General features: G+C 43.8%; 3 protein-coding genes across 7 annotated transcripts; 1 reads left to right on the top strand and 2 right to left on the bottom strand.

Moving 5' to 3' along the window:
* Positions 1-737: 737 nt before the first annotated feature.
* Positions 738-2305, bottom strand: LOC115156945 (cysteine-rich PDZ-binding protein). The gene is made up of 5 exons (XM_029704780.1): positions 2171-2305; positions 1735-1800; positions 1589-1643; positions 1384-1496; positions 738-1267 (listed from the first exon to the last, which is right to left on the bottom strand). Exons 1-5 carry the CDS (start codon positions 2184-2186, stop codon positions 1203-1205), a joined length of 315 nt encoding a protein of 104 aa, XP_029560640.1. The 5' UTR covers positions 2187-2305; the 3' UTR covers positions 738-1202.
* Positions 2306-2417: 112 nt separating this feature from the next.
* LOC115156915 (phosphatidylinositol-glycan biosynthesis class F protein-like) lies at positions 2418-16234 on the top strand. 5 transcript variants are annotated; one of them, XR_003868347.1, is made up of 8 exons: positions 2418-2638; positions 2917-3179; positions 3276-3367; positions 3466-3582; positions 5071-5179; positions 5290-5418; positions 6667-6893; positions 6930-7459. XR_003868347.1 is itself a non-coding variant. In XM_029704775.1 (7 exons), exons 2-6 carry the CDS (start codon positions 2952-2954, stop codon positions 5401-5403), a joined length of 660 nt encoding a protein of 219 aa, XP_029560635.1. In that variant the 5' UTR covers positions 2418-2638; positions 2917-2951; the 3' UTR covers positions 5404-5418; positions 16216-16234. The 5 variants fall into 5 exon arrangements, 4 of the variants coding, with proteins under 4 accessions (XP_029560635.1, XP_029560624.1, XP_029560602.1 ...); XM_029704775.1 differs by lacking the exons at positions 6667-6893; positions 6930-7459 and adding an exon at positions 16216-16234; XM_029704764.1 differs by having other exon boundaries at positions 2922-3179; positions 6667-7459.
* Positions 8686-12753, bottom strand: cox7a2l (cytochrome c oxidase subunit 7A2 like). Its single transcript, XM_029704779.1, has 3 exons — positions 12574-12753; positions 12107-12241; positions 8686-9100 (listed from the first exon to the last, which is right to left on the bottom strand). The coding sequence occupies exons 1-3, from the start codon at positions 12646-12648 to the stop codon at positions 8957-8959; spliced, it is 354 nt and encodes a 117-aa protein (XP_029560639.1). The 5' UTR covers positions 12649-12753; the 3' UTR covers positions 8686-8956.
* Positions 16235-16322: the final 88 nt, after the last annotated feature.

Below are 16322 nucleotides of genomic sequence, written 5' to 3'. Positions count from 1 at the left end.
CAACTATGGGAAGCATTGGAGTCAACATGGGCCAACATCTCTGTGGAACTCTTTCGACACCTTGTTGTCCATGCCCTGGCGAATTGAGGCTGTTCTGAGGGCAAAAGGGGGTGCAACTCAATATTAGGAAAGTATTCCTGTGTTTATTTCTTAATATGTGCAACAATGTTTTCCTCTCTCTATGTTGCCATATTTGTTTTCATGAATCGTGTGTTCTCAGTAAAACTATATCACTACGACGGTAGTGGTTTGGCTCTTCCTTTCTGTGTAACAGGCTGGATGTGTGTATGGTGGGGTAGAGTGGAGAGCCTGAGGGTAGACAGGACATTTAAATGTCAATGACTTAGCCAACCTCTGTTCTCTAACCTGACCCTGGGTTGCACAGGAAGTTACAGCATGTCGTGTCACATCATGATGATGTCAGAGGTTCTAAACCAATCCCTGTGGGGCATAGAGCTGACAGAGATCCCACGTTCACATGCTAGTCGGAATTAGGAAACTCAAGAAATTTCTGACTAGCTAGCTGGTTGTAGTTATACATGTGCTGTGTTAAACCAGTTAGACAGTCAGAAATCTCAGAGAAAACGACTAGCACGTGAACACGGCAAGACACAGAAGAGGGTAATGACTCGTGATCATGCCTACTGAATAAGAAGACCATGTACATTGAACAGACATACTTGTTATGCTTTTGTTTTTCGTCTGAAACTACACAAAAGTAATAAATAATCCTGTCATTGCCATTACATATTGAATATTTTTATGCACTCAAAACACAACACTTGATATAATTCACAAAGAATCAATAAAAGGAAACTCCTGTATCAGAGCAGATTTTACACAACAGGAGAGAAACCATCAGTTCAGCTATTAAAACTAAAAGTAGTCTCCGATTTGGTGTGTGGAACAGTGCTGGCCACGTATTGCTGCTACAAAGCTGAAAATTATAGGAGCTTTACAATAGGGAGGGAAACCCTGCTCCACATCTGACACACACACACACACACACACACACACACACACACACACACACACACACACACACACAGAGTAAAAACCCCTTGACTGCAACTCTGCTATGAGTGTTTTAGACAGGGGGTCTAAACAACAGGATAAAGTCGTCATTCCTCGTGCACACCTTCCTCCCCCTCTATCTTCTCCCCCCCCCTCCCCTCTCATCCTGGTGGCCTGTCAGAAGCCTGTCAGACAGAGGTCTGCTTGTAGTTCTTGGTGTCCAGAACCTTTTTCCCACACATGGCACAGATACCTGAAAAAGGGAGATAAGGGAGATTGTTATCAGGTGAAAGTGTCACACAATTTGCTTCTGAAAGAGCAACCAAAATGTAATAAAACATGGTGTGTGTGCTTAGGTAGATATAGTACCTTTCTTGTAGGCACAGCCCTGGCAGTAGTGAGATCCTGATTGGTGAACAGAGCTCTTGCAGATTCTGCAGATGCCAAAGCCTGACTTTCCTGGCTTCCCATAAGGATCAAACCTGTTGACATAATCATATTACTGTAACATATTACTGACCATATACAACATCAACCCGCTCCCATCATTCAACAACAACAACAAGGGTCTTACCTGGCCTTCTTAGATGTCAGAGCCTTGTTCTCATTCAGCTTCCGCCCACCGCTCTCTAATAAAAATAATACAATACTGTAATGAATAATGAGTATCAAAGAATTCTAAACATTGTAATACAAAATTCTGTAACTACAATACTCTACCTGTAGTGTTTCTCGCTCCATCCTTCCAGGTGTCTGGAGTTATCACCCTGCCCAGCTTCTTCTCACCTAAGAGAAAAAGAGAAGAGATAGAGGACGAGGAAGAAAAGTTAAGAAATAGGAGAAATTAAGAAAAAAGATGGGGCAGATGAGAGGTGGGAATTCATTGCTAGCTGCAGGAGTCACACAAACACTTCTCGTTCGTTCTCGGATACACAATAGGGCATGCTAATTACGTAGACTACACAACAAAACAAGCCTTCTGCAATAGTTTCTAGTTAGATACTGTTGCTCAGATAAACAGAATCAGCTAACGTTAACTAGCCAGAGTAACGTTAAGATAGCTGCCATCTGCTAACACAGCATCGCTTTCTAACGTCAGCGTTATAACATGCTTTACGGACAGAAATGCTAATACTCCTGAAAAGGTCGTACTTACAATTGTCGCAAACCATCTTTTCTTTGTTTAGACAAAAAGCAACAATTTTCGCTAAGAAATTGTACCTAAGTGTGTAGCTCGTGTGTCAACAACGATTGTAAACTTCCCGTTCGTCTGGGACATCGGAATCTGATTCGTTGATCTCCCAGGTGGGGTAAATTCTTATTGGCTGCCAAATATGTCAGTCAATGACATATTTGACTGACATATTTGGCAGCCAATAAGAATCCAAGCATCTGACCTTGCTCGGCACCATGTTTACGGAAGTGCGTCTGATGAATGAACACTACATTATCGTCCGTGTCTATGTGGAATGTAGAACAACTGTCACGTATAGTTAATTTGTCTCATTTAGAATAGTAGCTACTGTCATATGTCTAAGGATGAAGCTAGCTAGGCCACAAAGTTAGTAGCTAGCAGCCAAAAAACGTCAACGTCGCAACATCTCAGAAGCAAGAGGTTCTCATTGTAAGGCGATTCAGAATATCCACTGGCACTGCTTGTATCTGCCCTAGTTAGTTGGTTTTGTGCTAATAGCTGTTAGAGTTATTGCCAGGGGGTTTCGCGGTTCAAACTATTATGATGAATGATTAACAATGCAACCAGCTCTGTCTGCCAGCCCTGAGTCTGCATGTTTTAACCATGCCTTTATTGTACATGTGGTTGTGGACTCGCCCTGTAACGGCTACGTCTTTTCCTCTCAGTCGATGCAACATGTTACCATAATACCATATTTTCTATCGCAGTACAGGTAGACCTGACCAGACCTCTCTCCAGCACCATGTGGGACCAGGAGATCAGACAGATGGCGTCCAGCCACGCCATCATGGCGTCAGGGGTGTTTATGGCGACAGTGGTGCCAGCGGTGCTAGTGCCAGGTTTCTCTGTGTACGGGACCCACCTGCTGTGGCTGTACTCTGTTGCCGGGGCCGTTGCCGTGGTCAACATCACCCTGTTCTGGCTGCTGGGGGTCAGCTCCCCCACCAAGAAACACACTATCACCTACAAGGTACAGAGGCATACACACATCTGAGGTTATGATCAGTTTCATATCAGACCAGTACTGAACAGTATAAGCTGATAATCTCCTCGTCCTCTCCTTCAGGTGTCTAGGTTGGTGCGTTCCTGTCTCTACCTGCTCCTCTCCTGTCTGTTCTTCCACACTGTAGTGATCCTGTATGGAGCACCGCTACTGGAGTGAGTTCTGACAAGAGTATGTGTGTTTCCAACTGCCAAGATTGGGTGTGTCAGATTGTGTTGTAAGTCTTTGTTTCTGACTCTTTTCATTGTGTTAGGACTGCGTTGGAGACGTTCTCTCTGGCGGTGTTGTTGACCAGTCTAACCACTCTGAGGTGTGTCTGTGTCCTCGGGCCCAACGTCCAGGCTTGGATAAGAGTGTTCAGTCGACATGGGTACTACCTCTATCTACCTCTGACTCTCTCGGTCTCATGCATTTCCTGATCCTCGTATTCTCTCTCTAGTCAAACTCTCTCCAACTAGGGCTGGGTGATAATTCGAAATTAGCGCAAAGTTCCAAATACCTTTATCGCAAGAATCTAGGTTTTTCTGAGTGTTTGTCTTATTGGTCTCATCTCCTTCCCTCCGTCTGTGCTGTGTGCACCTTCCCACTTGCACATAGACACCAATCCCCTCCCCCTGTCACTCACAACAACAATGAAAGCATCTTCTTCCTCTCTGACAACAAGCAGTTTCAACTCGCTATTTGCATTTGAGGTTTGGTCCAACAGAATCGGTGATATGGACACCAAATCACATTGAGACATTATTTTACTGTAATAGAACTTCAACTTTGTAAAGGTACCCTTTTTATGTCAACTCCCAAAATGTAGAACAGAGCAGAGCCTACAAGACGGGAGTATCAATGAACATGATTGTGAAAAATGTACTGTATGCTCAGTTTCTTTCACAGGTGGCATTGTGGTACCGCTAGCAGCATTTTAGCCAGGCTGTTATGTGCTGGCTGTCTAGTCTGTGTTTTGTAAATGTGCCATGAGCATAAAAATACGTATTTATATAAGGAACAGGCAATGTTGTTCAAACAGTTGGAGACCGACAGGCGGGTGTATTCATAACAGTTGACCTGTTCTACCTGGTTAGCAAGCAAATAGATACAAGTTGGCTTTAATATAAATATAAAGATTAGCTGGCTACTCACTAGCAGGTGGACTTGTGCTTGAGAGATTGTTTATGAGACCTGTGTTCATTTCCTATAATACCTGCTACCAGGAGTTGGTCATTATCAGTGGTTGTGCATGGTTCAACTTACATTTGTAACAAAAACTGCATTTTCATAGACTTGAGAGCCAGATAAGTGATTTATTGTGGCAACAACAAAAAGCAGGTTAAACTATTTTGATCAAATAATTAAATTAGGGTTGAAGGCTTATATTTAGGCCTAGGTACAATTGTACCTGAATTCATTTGATTATTCCCGACTGTTTGAAATGTAGTGTATTGATCATTAATTGTGCAACAAAGCTTATTTAGAAATAAAAATGTTTTCCGAGATATTGTGAATCTCCCATATGTTAGAAAAAAATAGATTTTTAAGCCATGTCACCCAGCTCTTTCTCCAACTCCTTGTTTCTCTCTGCTGCTCTCTCTCGTATGTCCACTAGGAGGCAGTCTTCACAACTACATCACAAGCTTCACAATGAAGATGCTTTGTGTGTTAAATATCTATATAGTGCCTATAGATAGTCTACACCCGCTTGAACCTTTGTCACATTTTGGTGGCTTAAAATTAAATCTAAAAAGAGAGAAAAAAATTCTCCCTACAGATCTACACAACCTATACTTTTTAAAGTGAATGAAAGTTATAGAACATTTTCCAAATGAAGACAAGGTTTACACAATAGTTGTGTGTGTGTGTGTTTCAGGGCCATGTCGGTGTGGGACACCTCTCTACAGATGGTGGTCGGCTGCAGTGTTGTGGGAGCCTGGCTAGGAGCCTTCCCCATCCCATTGGACTGGGACCGGCCCTGGCAGGTCAGAACACACACAGAAAGGCCATGAGTAGATTGACACAATTCCTTACTTTCATATCAGCAAGCCATGTCTGTTCTACACATTGATTTTCTATCTACAATTGTCTGTAGGTGTGGCCCGTCTCCTGCAGTCTGGGTGCAGTGATTGGTTACCTGACTGGGCTAGTCGCCGCCCCCGCCTGGATCCACTGGCACCGCAAACACCTCACCTACAAGATCAAGTGATGGACTGGGGAGAGAGTGAGTGAGGATTTGATGGACTGGGGAGAGAGTGAGTGAGTGAGGATGTGATGGACTGGGGAGAGAGTGAGTGAGGATTTGATGGACTGGGGAGAGAGTGAGTGAGGATTTGATGGACTGGGGAGAGAGTGAGTGAGTGAGGATGTGATGGACTGGGGAGAGAGTGAGTGAGTGAGGATGTGATGGACTGGGGAGAGAGTGAGTGAGTGAGGATGTGATGGACTGGGGAGAGAGTGAGTGAGGATGTGATGGACTGGGGAGAGTGTGCGTTTCTATACGTGCATATGGTTTATATGTCAGTCCTCCAGGCAGCTGATTCATTATCCCTGTAGTAATCCTGCTGTATTCCATTGGTATCTGAATATGTACTGGACTGTTGGAGTGGACAGGCTCTCCTGTAAAATATGTTACCGTCAAAAAAGATTCCAGACTTCCCTTTTGACAAATAAAGTCTTAGTTCTCTACAGACGTTTTCTTTGTATTTCTCTGATTATGGTTGATCCAATAGGCTTGTAACTGGGTAATTACAGACAACAAAACAGTGACTGCCACAGCTGTGCGTTACACACACTGTTCCAATTACTCTAGCTGTCATCTTTCAATATCACGACTTCATTGATTCATTTTCTGTACTATGGCGGGGCTGTGTGTGTGTTGCTGTGTACTGAAAGGTAATTTGTCTTTTGTTCCTCCCTGGAGAATTGCTCCAATCTTTACCTTGTGTTTGAGGGAGAAAGGGAAGGGGGTAGAGAGTGTGCAGAAAGAGGAGAGGGAGGGAGTGCAATAAGGGGGTGAGTGGGTTCTGAAATGGGCTGTGGAATGAGTCAATACTCTCTCTAATAGAAGGATTAATATTTCATGACCATTTGTCTTCAGCGGTCTGATCATACAAGCGCTCCCTCATTTTTATTACCCTCTCCCCCTCCACACTGCTTTTTCTCTGTTTACCTCAGTCTTTCTCCCCCTTCTTGGTGACAGGTAGAGTTACTGACATGCTGTTCTCTCCAGTCGCTCTCTCTCCCTCTCTCTCTAAGAGCAGGAACAATAGAACACACGATAGAGAGCTGTAGTGGGTCGTCGTGACACAATCACAGAGAAAGGGTGAAGGAGGGAGAGACACCGGATTGGATGAGACGGGGTAGATGTTTATGTAGCTGGGCAGCCTAGTGTCAGCCAAGGAAACCTGTAGATGTAAAACCTTAGCAAATAAAATGAGGAAAGAGCTTGACATGTCTCTATGGCTTATAGATGCAAAGAGGAGCATCCGGCATAACACCACAGCCATCCACCCCCTCCACAAGAGACGAAGGGCGTCCAAGAGCCAAGTGAACAGCAGCTCAGACTGCACCAGACGGAGGAGGTCTTTCAGAAACACACACTTACTCTGGCAGACCTGTGGTGCAGAAGTGTGTAGGCTGTCTAAAGCTGTGTGGGGATAGGTCTGTCACATCCATTCTAAAGCTGTGTGGGAATAGGTCTGTCACATCCATTCTAAAGCTGTGTGGGGATAGGTCTGTCACATCCATTCTAAAGCTGTGTGGGGATAGGTCTGTCACATCCATTCTAAAGCTGTGTGGGAATAGGTCTGTCACATCCATTCTAAAGCTGTGTGGGAATAGGTCTGTCACATCCATTCTAAAGCTGTGTGGGAATAGGTCTGTCACATCCATTCTAAAGCTGTGTGGGAATAGGTCTGTCACATCCATTCTAAAGCTGTGTGGGAATAGGTCTGTCACATCCATTCTAAAGCTGTGTGGGAATAGGTCTGTCACATCCATTCTAAAGCTGTGTGGGAATAGGTCTGTCACATCCATTCTAAAGCTGTGTGGGAATAGGTCTGTCACATCCATTCTAAAGCTGTCGGTCAGTGAGAGACAATGTTGTTCAGTGCATTCGAAAAGTATTCAAACCCCCTGAATTTGTCCACATTTTGTTAAGCTACAGCCTTATTGCAAAATGGATTACATCGTTTTTTCCCCTCAATCTCAATCACAATCCCATATTGAGAAAGCAAAAACAGTTTTTTAGACATGTATGCAAATGGTAAAATAAAAACATTTACATAAGTATTCAGACCATTTACTCAGTACTTTGTAGAAGCACTCTTGGCAGCGATTACAGCCTCAAGTCTTCTTGGGTATGACACTACAAGCTTGGCACACCTATATGGGGAGTTTCTCCAATTCTTCTCTGCAGATCCTCTTAAGCTGTCAGGTTGGATGGGGTTCAGGGTCAATCACATTTATTTATAAAGCCCTTCTTACATCAGCTGATGCCACAAAGTGCTGTACAGAAACCCAGCCTAAAACCCCAAACAGCAAGCAATGTAGGTGCAGAAGCACGGTGGCTAGGAAAAACTCCCTAGAAAGGCCGGAACCTAGAGAGGAACCAGGATATGATGGGTGGCCAGTCCTCTTCTGGCTGTGCCGGATGGAGATTATAACAGAACATGGGCAAGATGTTCATAGATGACCAGCAGGGTCAAATAATAATAATCACGGGTCAAATCCGGGCTCTGGCTGGGCCACTCAAGGACATTCAGAGACTAGTACCGAAGCCACTCCTGTGTTGTCTTGGCTGTGTGCTTAGGGTCGTTGTCCTGTTGGAAGGTGAACCTTCGCCCCAGTCTGAGGTCCTGAGTGCTCTGGAGCAGGTTTTTATCAAGGATCTCTCTGTACTCGGCTCGGTTCATCTTTCCCTCGATCCTAACAAGTCTCCCAGTCCCTACTGCTAAAAAACATCCCCACAGCATGATGCTGCCACCACCATGCTTCACCGTAGGAATGGGGCCAGGTTTCCTCCAGACATGACACTTGGCATTCTGGTCAAATAATTCTCTTCTTTCTCATGGTCCTTTAGGTGCGTTTTGGTAAACTCCAAACGGGCTGTCATGTGCCTTTTACTGAGGAGTGGCTTCCATCTGGCCACTCTACCATAAAGGCCTGATTGGTGCAGTGCTGCAGAGATGGTCTCCCATCTCCACAGAGGAACTCTGGAGCTCTGTCAGAGTGATAATCGGGTTCTTGGTCACCTCCCTGACCAAGACCCTTCGTCCCCGATTGCTCAGTTTGGCCAGGCAGCCAGCTCTAGGAAGAGTCTTGGTGGTTCCAAACTTCTTCCATTTAAGAATGATGGAAGCCACTGTGTTCTTGGGGACCTTCAATTCTGCAGAATTTTTTTGGTACCCTTCCCCAGATCTGTGCCTCAGAGCAGACGAGACACAGTTGGGTGCTTTGGGAACCATGCCAATAAAGGACAGAGGATCACTGGGTATTTAACTGTTTTTAATCACATTTATCAACTTCTTTTTATACAAATGTGACAGACATCACACGTTCTCATATAATTACATTCATATTTTTGTTCCTCCTCATTTTCAACACAATTGCTCTGTATAGTTTCAGTGTTCGAGCCGTGGATGATATGATAGGTGTCGGGTCCTGGGCCAAGCCAGGGGTGTCATCAGTGAGGTGTAACGTTGGGCCCTTCTGAACAGACCCCCGGTGAACTTGGCTGGGGATATAGGGCTGGACTGGGTTTAGGTCGTTTTCCTGGGTCGTGCAGCGATGTAGAGGGCCACGAGGCAGTAAAGTGCTCCTCCTACTGTCAGGGCCATGGTGGTGCGGTACAACAGTCTGTCAGGGACACCTCTCTTCAGATGGACTGGAACGCCATCTGACGTCTGAGGCAGGGACAGAGAAAGAGAGAGGGGACTGTTAAGCACAAATCACACAGGTTGAGTTTTCTTTTACGTGCGTGAACGAGCGTGCTCAGCTGGAAATAGAATACATGGGAGTGAAAAACAGAAAACGGACGTCCGCGAGCGTCAACGGCGTCACGAGCATATAGCGCGTCAACTTAGAAAGAACGTTTCTTTTTCCTTGCGTCTATGCGGAGCAATGCTGGTCAAATTAGCCGATAAATTGTCCGAAAATAGACTGTTGGTGCACTGTAACATTGAATTGTGACATGTATAGTTAAAGTGTCTACTTAGTGTTGCTAAGTTTGACTGCCAGTGCCAACATTATGTATAGGATAGTGCTTATATTAAACAGTGTAACAATGCATGAATGCAACTGAATTCTATACATTTATCAACTGGATTGTGTTTTGGAATTACACATCACGTTATCGATGTCATTTATTGTCAAAGTCATTTATTGACAATAGGCTATCACCATTGTAGCTTACAGCCAATTCAATTGATGAAGTTCAAATTAAATGCATGTTTGGGGGGGGTCTAGATATTGAGTGGGTCATTTGTAGAAAATAATTAGAAGAGATGCTATGCTAAAGTTGTAGTTTAAAACTTATTGGGCTGTAGGCTAGGGTTTATCAGTAAAATAGGCTACCTGTATAACAACAACAAAAACAATGGCAGCATATGAGTGCTGATTTCCATCATAGGCATTTAGCCTAGGTGGGCTACGCCTGGAAAACTCAAGGAACTCCGATTTTGAGAGAGAATACAACTGTTTACTATGGCTTTATTTGTCACATGCGCCGAATACAACAAGTGTAGACTTTACCATGAAATGCTTACTTACAAGCCCTTACCTGTTGAGGAAGGCAGCGGAACGCCTAGCCAACATCCAATGGAACAGCAGGGCGCGAAATACAAAACATCAAATATCTAATAATTTCAATTTCTCAAACATACGACTATTTTACACCATTGTAAAGATACACTTCTCCTTAATGTAACCACATTGCCCGATTTCAAAAAGGCTTTACAGCGAAAGCAAAACATTAGATTATGTTAGGAGAGTACATAGACAAAAATAACCACACAGCCATTTTCCAAGCAGGGACATGTGTCAATAAAACCCAAAGCACAGCTAAATGAAGCACTAACCTTTGACAATCTTCATCAGATGACACTCCTAGGACATCATGTTACACAATACATGTATGTTTTGTTCGATAAAGTTCATATTTATATCCAAAAACAGCATTTTACATTGGCACGTGATGTTCAGAAAATGTATTCCCACCAAAAACTTACGGTGAATGAGCACTTCAATTTACAAAAATACTAATCATAAACGTTGACAAAATACATAATTATTTTAAGAATTATAGATACAGTACTCCTTGATGCAACCACTGTGTCAGATTTTAAAATAGCTTTTCAGCGAAAGCACATTTTTCAATATTCTGAGTACATAGCTCGCCATCAAAGCAAGCTATACAGACACCCGCCAAGTTCTGGGGTCACCTAAACTCAGAATTAGTATTATAAATATTCTCTTACCTTTGCTGATCTTCATCAGAATGCACTCCCAGAACTGCTACTTCCACAAGAAATGTTGTTTTTGTTCGAAATAATCCATATTTATGTCTAAATACCTCCGTTTTGTTCGTGCGTTCAGGTTACTATCCAAAGGCATAATGCGCAAGTGTAATTCGAGACACGAAAAGTCAAAATGTTCCATTACCGTTCGTAGAAACATGTCAAACGTTGTTTACAATCAATCTTTAGGGTATTTTTTACGTAAAAATGCGATAATATTCCAACCGGACAATAGCGTATTCATTCCAGGAGAAAAAGAAGCAACGGCGCGCTCGTGGGATCGCGCATCACAAAGTCCTTTGTCCATAGGCAGTCCACTCATTGACTGAGCTACTATTCTCTGCCCAGTAACAGGAGAATGATGGAAAAACTTTCTGAAGGCTGTTGACAGCTAATGGAAGCCTTAGGAAGTGCAACGTGACCCCACAGACACTGTAGTTTCAATAGGGATTCAAAAGAAGAACTACAATTCTCAGATCTCCCACTTCCTGGTTGGATTTTTCTCAGGTTTTTGCCTGCCATATGAGTTCTGTTATACTCACAGACATCATTCAAACAGTTTTAGAAACTTCAGAGTGTTTTCTATGCAAATATACTAATAATATGCATATTCTAGTTTCTGGGCCCGAGTAGTAACCAGTTTAATTTGGGTACGTTTTTCATCTGGCCGTAGAAATACTGCCCCCTACACCCAACAGTGCAGTTCAAGAAAGAGTAAAGAAAATATTTATCAAGTAGACTAAAATAAAAACTAATAACAAAAAGTAACACAATTAGAATAATATTAACGAGGCTATATACAGGGGGCACCGGTACCGAGTCAGTGTGTGGGGGTACAGGCTAGTTGAGGTAATTTGTACATGTAGGTGGGGGTTAAGGTACTATGCATAGATAATAAACAGCGAGTAGCAGTAGTGTACAAAAAAGGGGGGGGGGGGGGTCAATGTAAATTGTCCGGTGGCGATTTTATTAATTGTTCAGCAGTCTTATGGCTTGGGGTAGAAGCTGTTGAGGAGCCTTTTGGACCTAGACTTGGCGCTCCGGTACCACTTGCCGTGCGGTAGCAGAGAGAACAGTCTATGACTAGGGTGGCTGGAGTCTTTGACAATTTTTAGGGCCTTCCTCTGACACCTCCTGGTATAGAGGTCCTGGATGGCAGGAAGCTCGGCCCCAGTGATGTACTGGTCCGTTCGCACTACCCTCTGTAGCGCCTTACGGTCAGATGCCATACCAGGCGGTGATGCAACCGGTCAGGATGCTCTCGATGGTGCAGCTGTATCACCTTTTGAGGATCTGGGAAACCATGCCAAATCTTTTCAGTCTCCTGAGGGGAAAAAGGTTTAGAGGATAGAGAAAGGGGGAGTGTGAGAGGAGTGAGTGAGTGTGTGTGTGTACCTGGAACAGTCTCTGGAAGTATGGCACCTTGTTCACCCCTAGGTATTCCACCATGGCCCCTGACTCTGACACCATCTTGGTGGGTGTAGCAAACGTCATGGTGGGAGGCTCTGCTGGCAAACCAGACCTCAGACCCTGGAACAGAACACACCGTTTTATCTCAACACCAACACAAGTTAGGACAACTCCTTGAAGCACCTTTTTGACAAGTAAAATAACCAGGTGCTAGTCAACTCAGTGAGGACAGGAGGGACGCTGCTAACTAGTTACACAAGCCATGGTCAAGATAAAAACTATTAATATTCATAACCCATTAACACAACTCAAAGAAATACATTTTTCACGTTTATGCTCGGGCCTCTCGGATACGCTGTTCTGTCAGCCATCGCAGCACCGTTAGTTAATGAAGGTCACTAACGCCAGGTACCCAGCCTCTCACTGTCCGACTAGGGCACTCCCGGGCTTACCTGCGGACTGTAGGCGGTGGCCGGTGCCGACCCTGTCAACCTCTGGCTGAACCCGCTGAACTTGTAGTATGTCATGTTGCCAGATGAAGGACAGGTCAGATGGCGAGTAGTTACTGTTACAAAACACACAGCTTCTCTCGACAAATACACCCGGCGAAAAGGGTCTTTCCCGAGGCAGCGTCGACGGAAAGTGACGCACTGAGGTGTCTCTGCACTGCCCGTTCAGAAATGCAACAGCTATAGTATTGCGTCCCTTTGATATTTTAAGTAGAAATTGTGCACCAATATTACATTTTAAAAGCCTGTTATATTAAGTGAAGTGCCCTTTAATATAGACTTCATGAAGAATTAAATCAATCAGTTTTGTTATATGAATAAAGACTTGCTAAAGTGGCAAAATTCAGAATTCCCTTTGTGCACCCTCTGTGATTTCTAGGCAGATTTCAACTCACATAACCCCAAAATTTCTGCTAGTGTTCACTGTCATTGTAAAGCCCTAGTTATTTTTGTTGCTTTGAGAAAGTCATTTCTGAAGATTGTTTTTTATTTTATGTGATTTACTGATTCACATAGGCTACATCTGTTCCTTTAATGCAAGGGCAACCCTGTTACGTGAACTGAACTCTCGATTTAATATGGTGAAACTATTTATTTTTAAATATTTTTCCCTAAATAAACATTGAACATCTAAAAGCCAAATCCTAGTGTAAAAGCAGGTGAGCTGGTTCTACTGTTTGGGGCCATTTCCTGATGTTTTGTGGTGGAAAACTGAGTGCGTGGAGCATAACACGTCAACTCTGTTACCCATTGATAGACAGGCTAGAAATGTTTTAACAATGTAAAAAATAGATAATTGTGAAGCTTGCATTCAATTGCCACACCCTGTTGCACACAACACACAATGGGCATTGTGGCTGATTTAAGATGAAATTGTCAACCCTGTTTCAGTCAACCCTATTACAGTCAACTCTGTTACAGTCCACCCTATTACAGTCAACTCTGTTACAGTCAACCCTATTACAGTCAACCCTGTTACAGTCAACCACATTACAGTCAACCCTGTTACAGTCAACCCTGTTATAGTCAACCTTGTTACAGTCAACTTTGTTACAGTCCACCCTATTACAGTCAACTCTGTTACAGTCAACCCTATTACAGTCAACCCTGTTACAGTCAACCCTATTACAGTCAACCACATTACAGTCAACCACATTACAGTCAACCCTGTTATAGTCAACCCTGTTACAGTCAACCCTGTTACAGTCAAACCTGTAACAGTCAACTCTAATACAGTCAACCCTGTTGCAGTCAACCCTGTTACAGTCAATTCTGGGAAGAAAAAAATTCTATGAAGTTTTATGAAATATACATATTTTTCAAACGTTCAAAGGGCATTAAATTGGTGGAAGGAACTGTGACAGTACCAAAGAAGACAGGGTTAAACTTACAATTAGATTATCTTTATAAAGGTTTATAATTCGTTTATTAGGCTAACTGTCAATTAAACATTAGGATATAAATAAGTGCACCTAGATATGCTTTCTATCAAAAACAAAGAATGTTCTTCAACTGTAAATTGCTTGCCAATAAAGTTGGATGATTTAATTAGTGTTCAACTTATAAGCATTTGTAATTACAATCATAAAGCACTAATAACAGTGCAGCTACATAAGGAGTGAGGGCGGGGGGGGGGGGGCAGCAGGAGGAAGCAAAGAGTCAGATGAGAGGGAGTGAGAGAGGGATGAACAGGGGGATGAGAGGGAGTGAGAGAGGGATGAGAGGGAGTGAGAGAGGGATGAACAGGGGGATGAGAGGGAGTGAGAGAGGGATGAACAGGGGGATGAGAGGGAGTGAGAGAGGGATGAGAGGGAGTGAGAGAGGGATGAACAGGGGGATGAGAGGGAGTGAGAGGGGGATGAACAGGGGGGAGAGAGGGATGAACAGGGGGATGAGAGGGAGTGAGAGAGGGATGAACAGGGGGATGAGAGGGAGTGAGAGAGGGATGAACAGGGGGATGAGAGCGATGAACAGGGGGATGAGAGGGAGTGAGAGAGGGATGAACAGGGGGATGAGAGGGAGTGAGAGAGGGATGAACAGGGGGATGAGAGGGATGAACAGGGGATGAGAGGGAGTGAGAGAGGGATGAACAGGGGGATGAGAGGGAGTGAGAGAGGGATGAACAGGGGGATGAGAGGGAGTGAGAGGGGGATGAACAGGGGGGAGAGAGGGATGAACAGGGGGATGAGAGGGAGTGAGAGAGGGATGAACAGGGGGGTGAGAGGGATGAACAGGGGGATGAGAGGGAGTGAGAGAGGGATGAACAGGGGGATGAGAGGGAGTGAGAGAGGGATGAACAGGGGGATGAGAGGGAGTGAGAGAGGGATGAACAGGGGGATGAGAGGGAGTGAGAGAGGGATGAACAGGGGGATGAGAGGGATGAACAGGGGGATGAGAGGGAGAGTGTGTGTGTTTGGTTCACATATTTCTCCTCTCAGAATCACAGCGACTCACAGGCACAGGCAGCCAATCATCTGCAGACTTGTGTCCAGTCTGAAACTATGGTTTATGTAGCTACAGAATTGTTCATGGGATATGTGATGCTCCATACCGGTTACAGATTGGCTAATGGAAAGCCTCGCAAGGAATTTTTCAACTAACCTGTTCTTGCCGGAGAATATTCAGAAAGATATTAAGTTCACGTTTTGCACCGAGTGAGGAGTTCCCTCACCATTTTAGCTGCCAGACATCTTGCATTTCCCAACATCTTTGCAAGAAATCGTTGTTTTTAATGCGACGCGGCCGCGAACATGTGTAGTTGTAAATGAGAACTTGTTCTCAACTGGCCTACCTGGTTAAATAAAGGTGAAATAAATAAATACATTTTAAAAAGTAGATGATGACCAAAACAAAGATCTACACACATGCAAGAGGCATTTCTCACTCGATACAAAAAGTGGATTTCTGAATATTCTCTGGTTTTTGGAGAACCACGTGAAACTGGACACAGACATTTATAAGATACATTTTTTTACTGAATCGAGAACGAAACAAGTATCTTCCTTATAGTATCTCCTAGAACAGGTTAGTTGAAAAATTCCTTGTGAGGCTTTCCATTAGCCAATCTGTAACGGGTATGGAGCATCACATATCCCATGAACAATTCTGTAGCTACAGTTTATGGTCTGAACAGTCTGCTGTGTGTGTGTGTGTGTGTGTGTGTGTGTGTGTGTGTGTGTGTGTGTGTGTGTGTGTGTGTGTATGTGTGTGTGTGTGTGTGTGTGTGTGTGTGTGTGTGTGTGTGTGTGTGTGTGTGTGTGTGTGTGTGTGTGTGTGTGTGTGTGTGTGTGTGTGTGTGTGTATGTGTATGTGTGTGTATGAGCAGCAGCGTCACAGCTATGATTGACAGTCATACAGTAACTGAACTAGGCGAGAAACCTGTTGTCCCATAGAGACCAGAAACACATAATTTGTCACTTTGTAGTTTGCTAAGAGAAAATCAATAGAAATTCACACATGCATTCACACACACAAACACGCACACAGTCTCTGTTGATCTTTTATGTTGAGCTCATGCTTGTCTGTTTCTTTCATCTCTGTCAGGCTATCTCATCCTCTCTTTGTCTCTCTCTTTTTTTATTTCAGACTGAAACCTACACAAATGGGAAAAGCTGTCTCTGCGAAAGTAGTTTCCATGGAGATATGATGCAAACATTGACTTATGGTCTTTGTGTGTCTTCTGTCATCTGCCC

Source organism: Salmo trutta, chromosome 2 (genome assembly GCF_901001165.1).
Source record: "Salmo trutta chromosome 2, fSalTru1.1, whole genome shotgun sequence".
NCBI lineage: Eukaryota > Metazoa > Chordata > Actinopteri > Salmoniformes > Salmonidae > Salmo > Salmo trutta.
The sequence above is the reverse complement of the archived record's forward strand: the minus strand, read 5'-3'. Positions and strand labels throughout refer to the sequence as shown.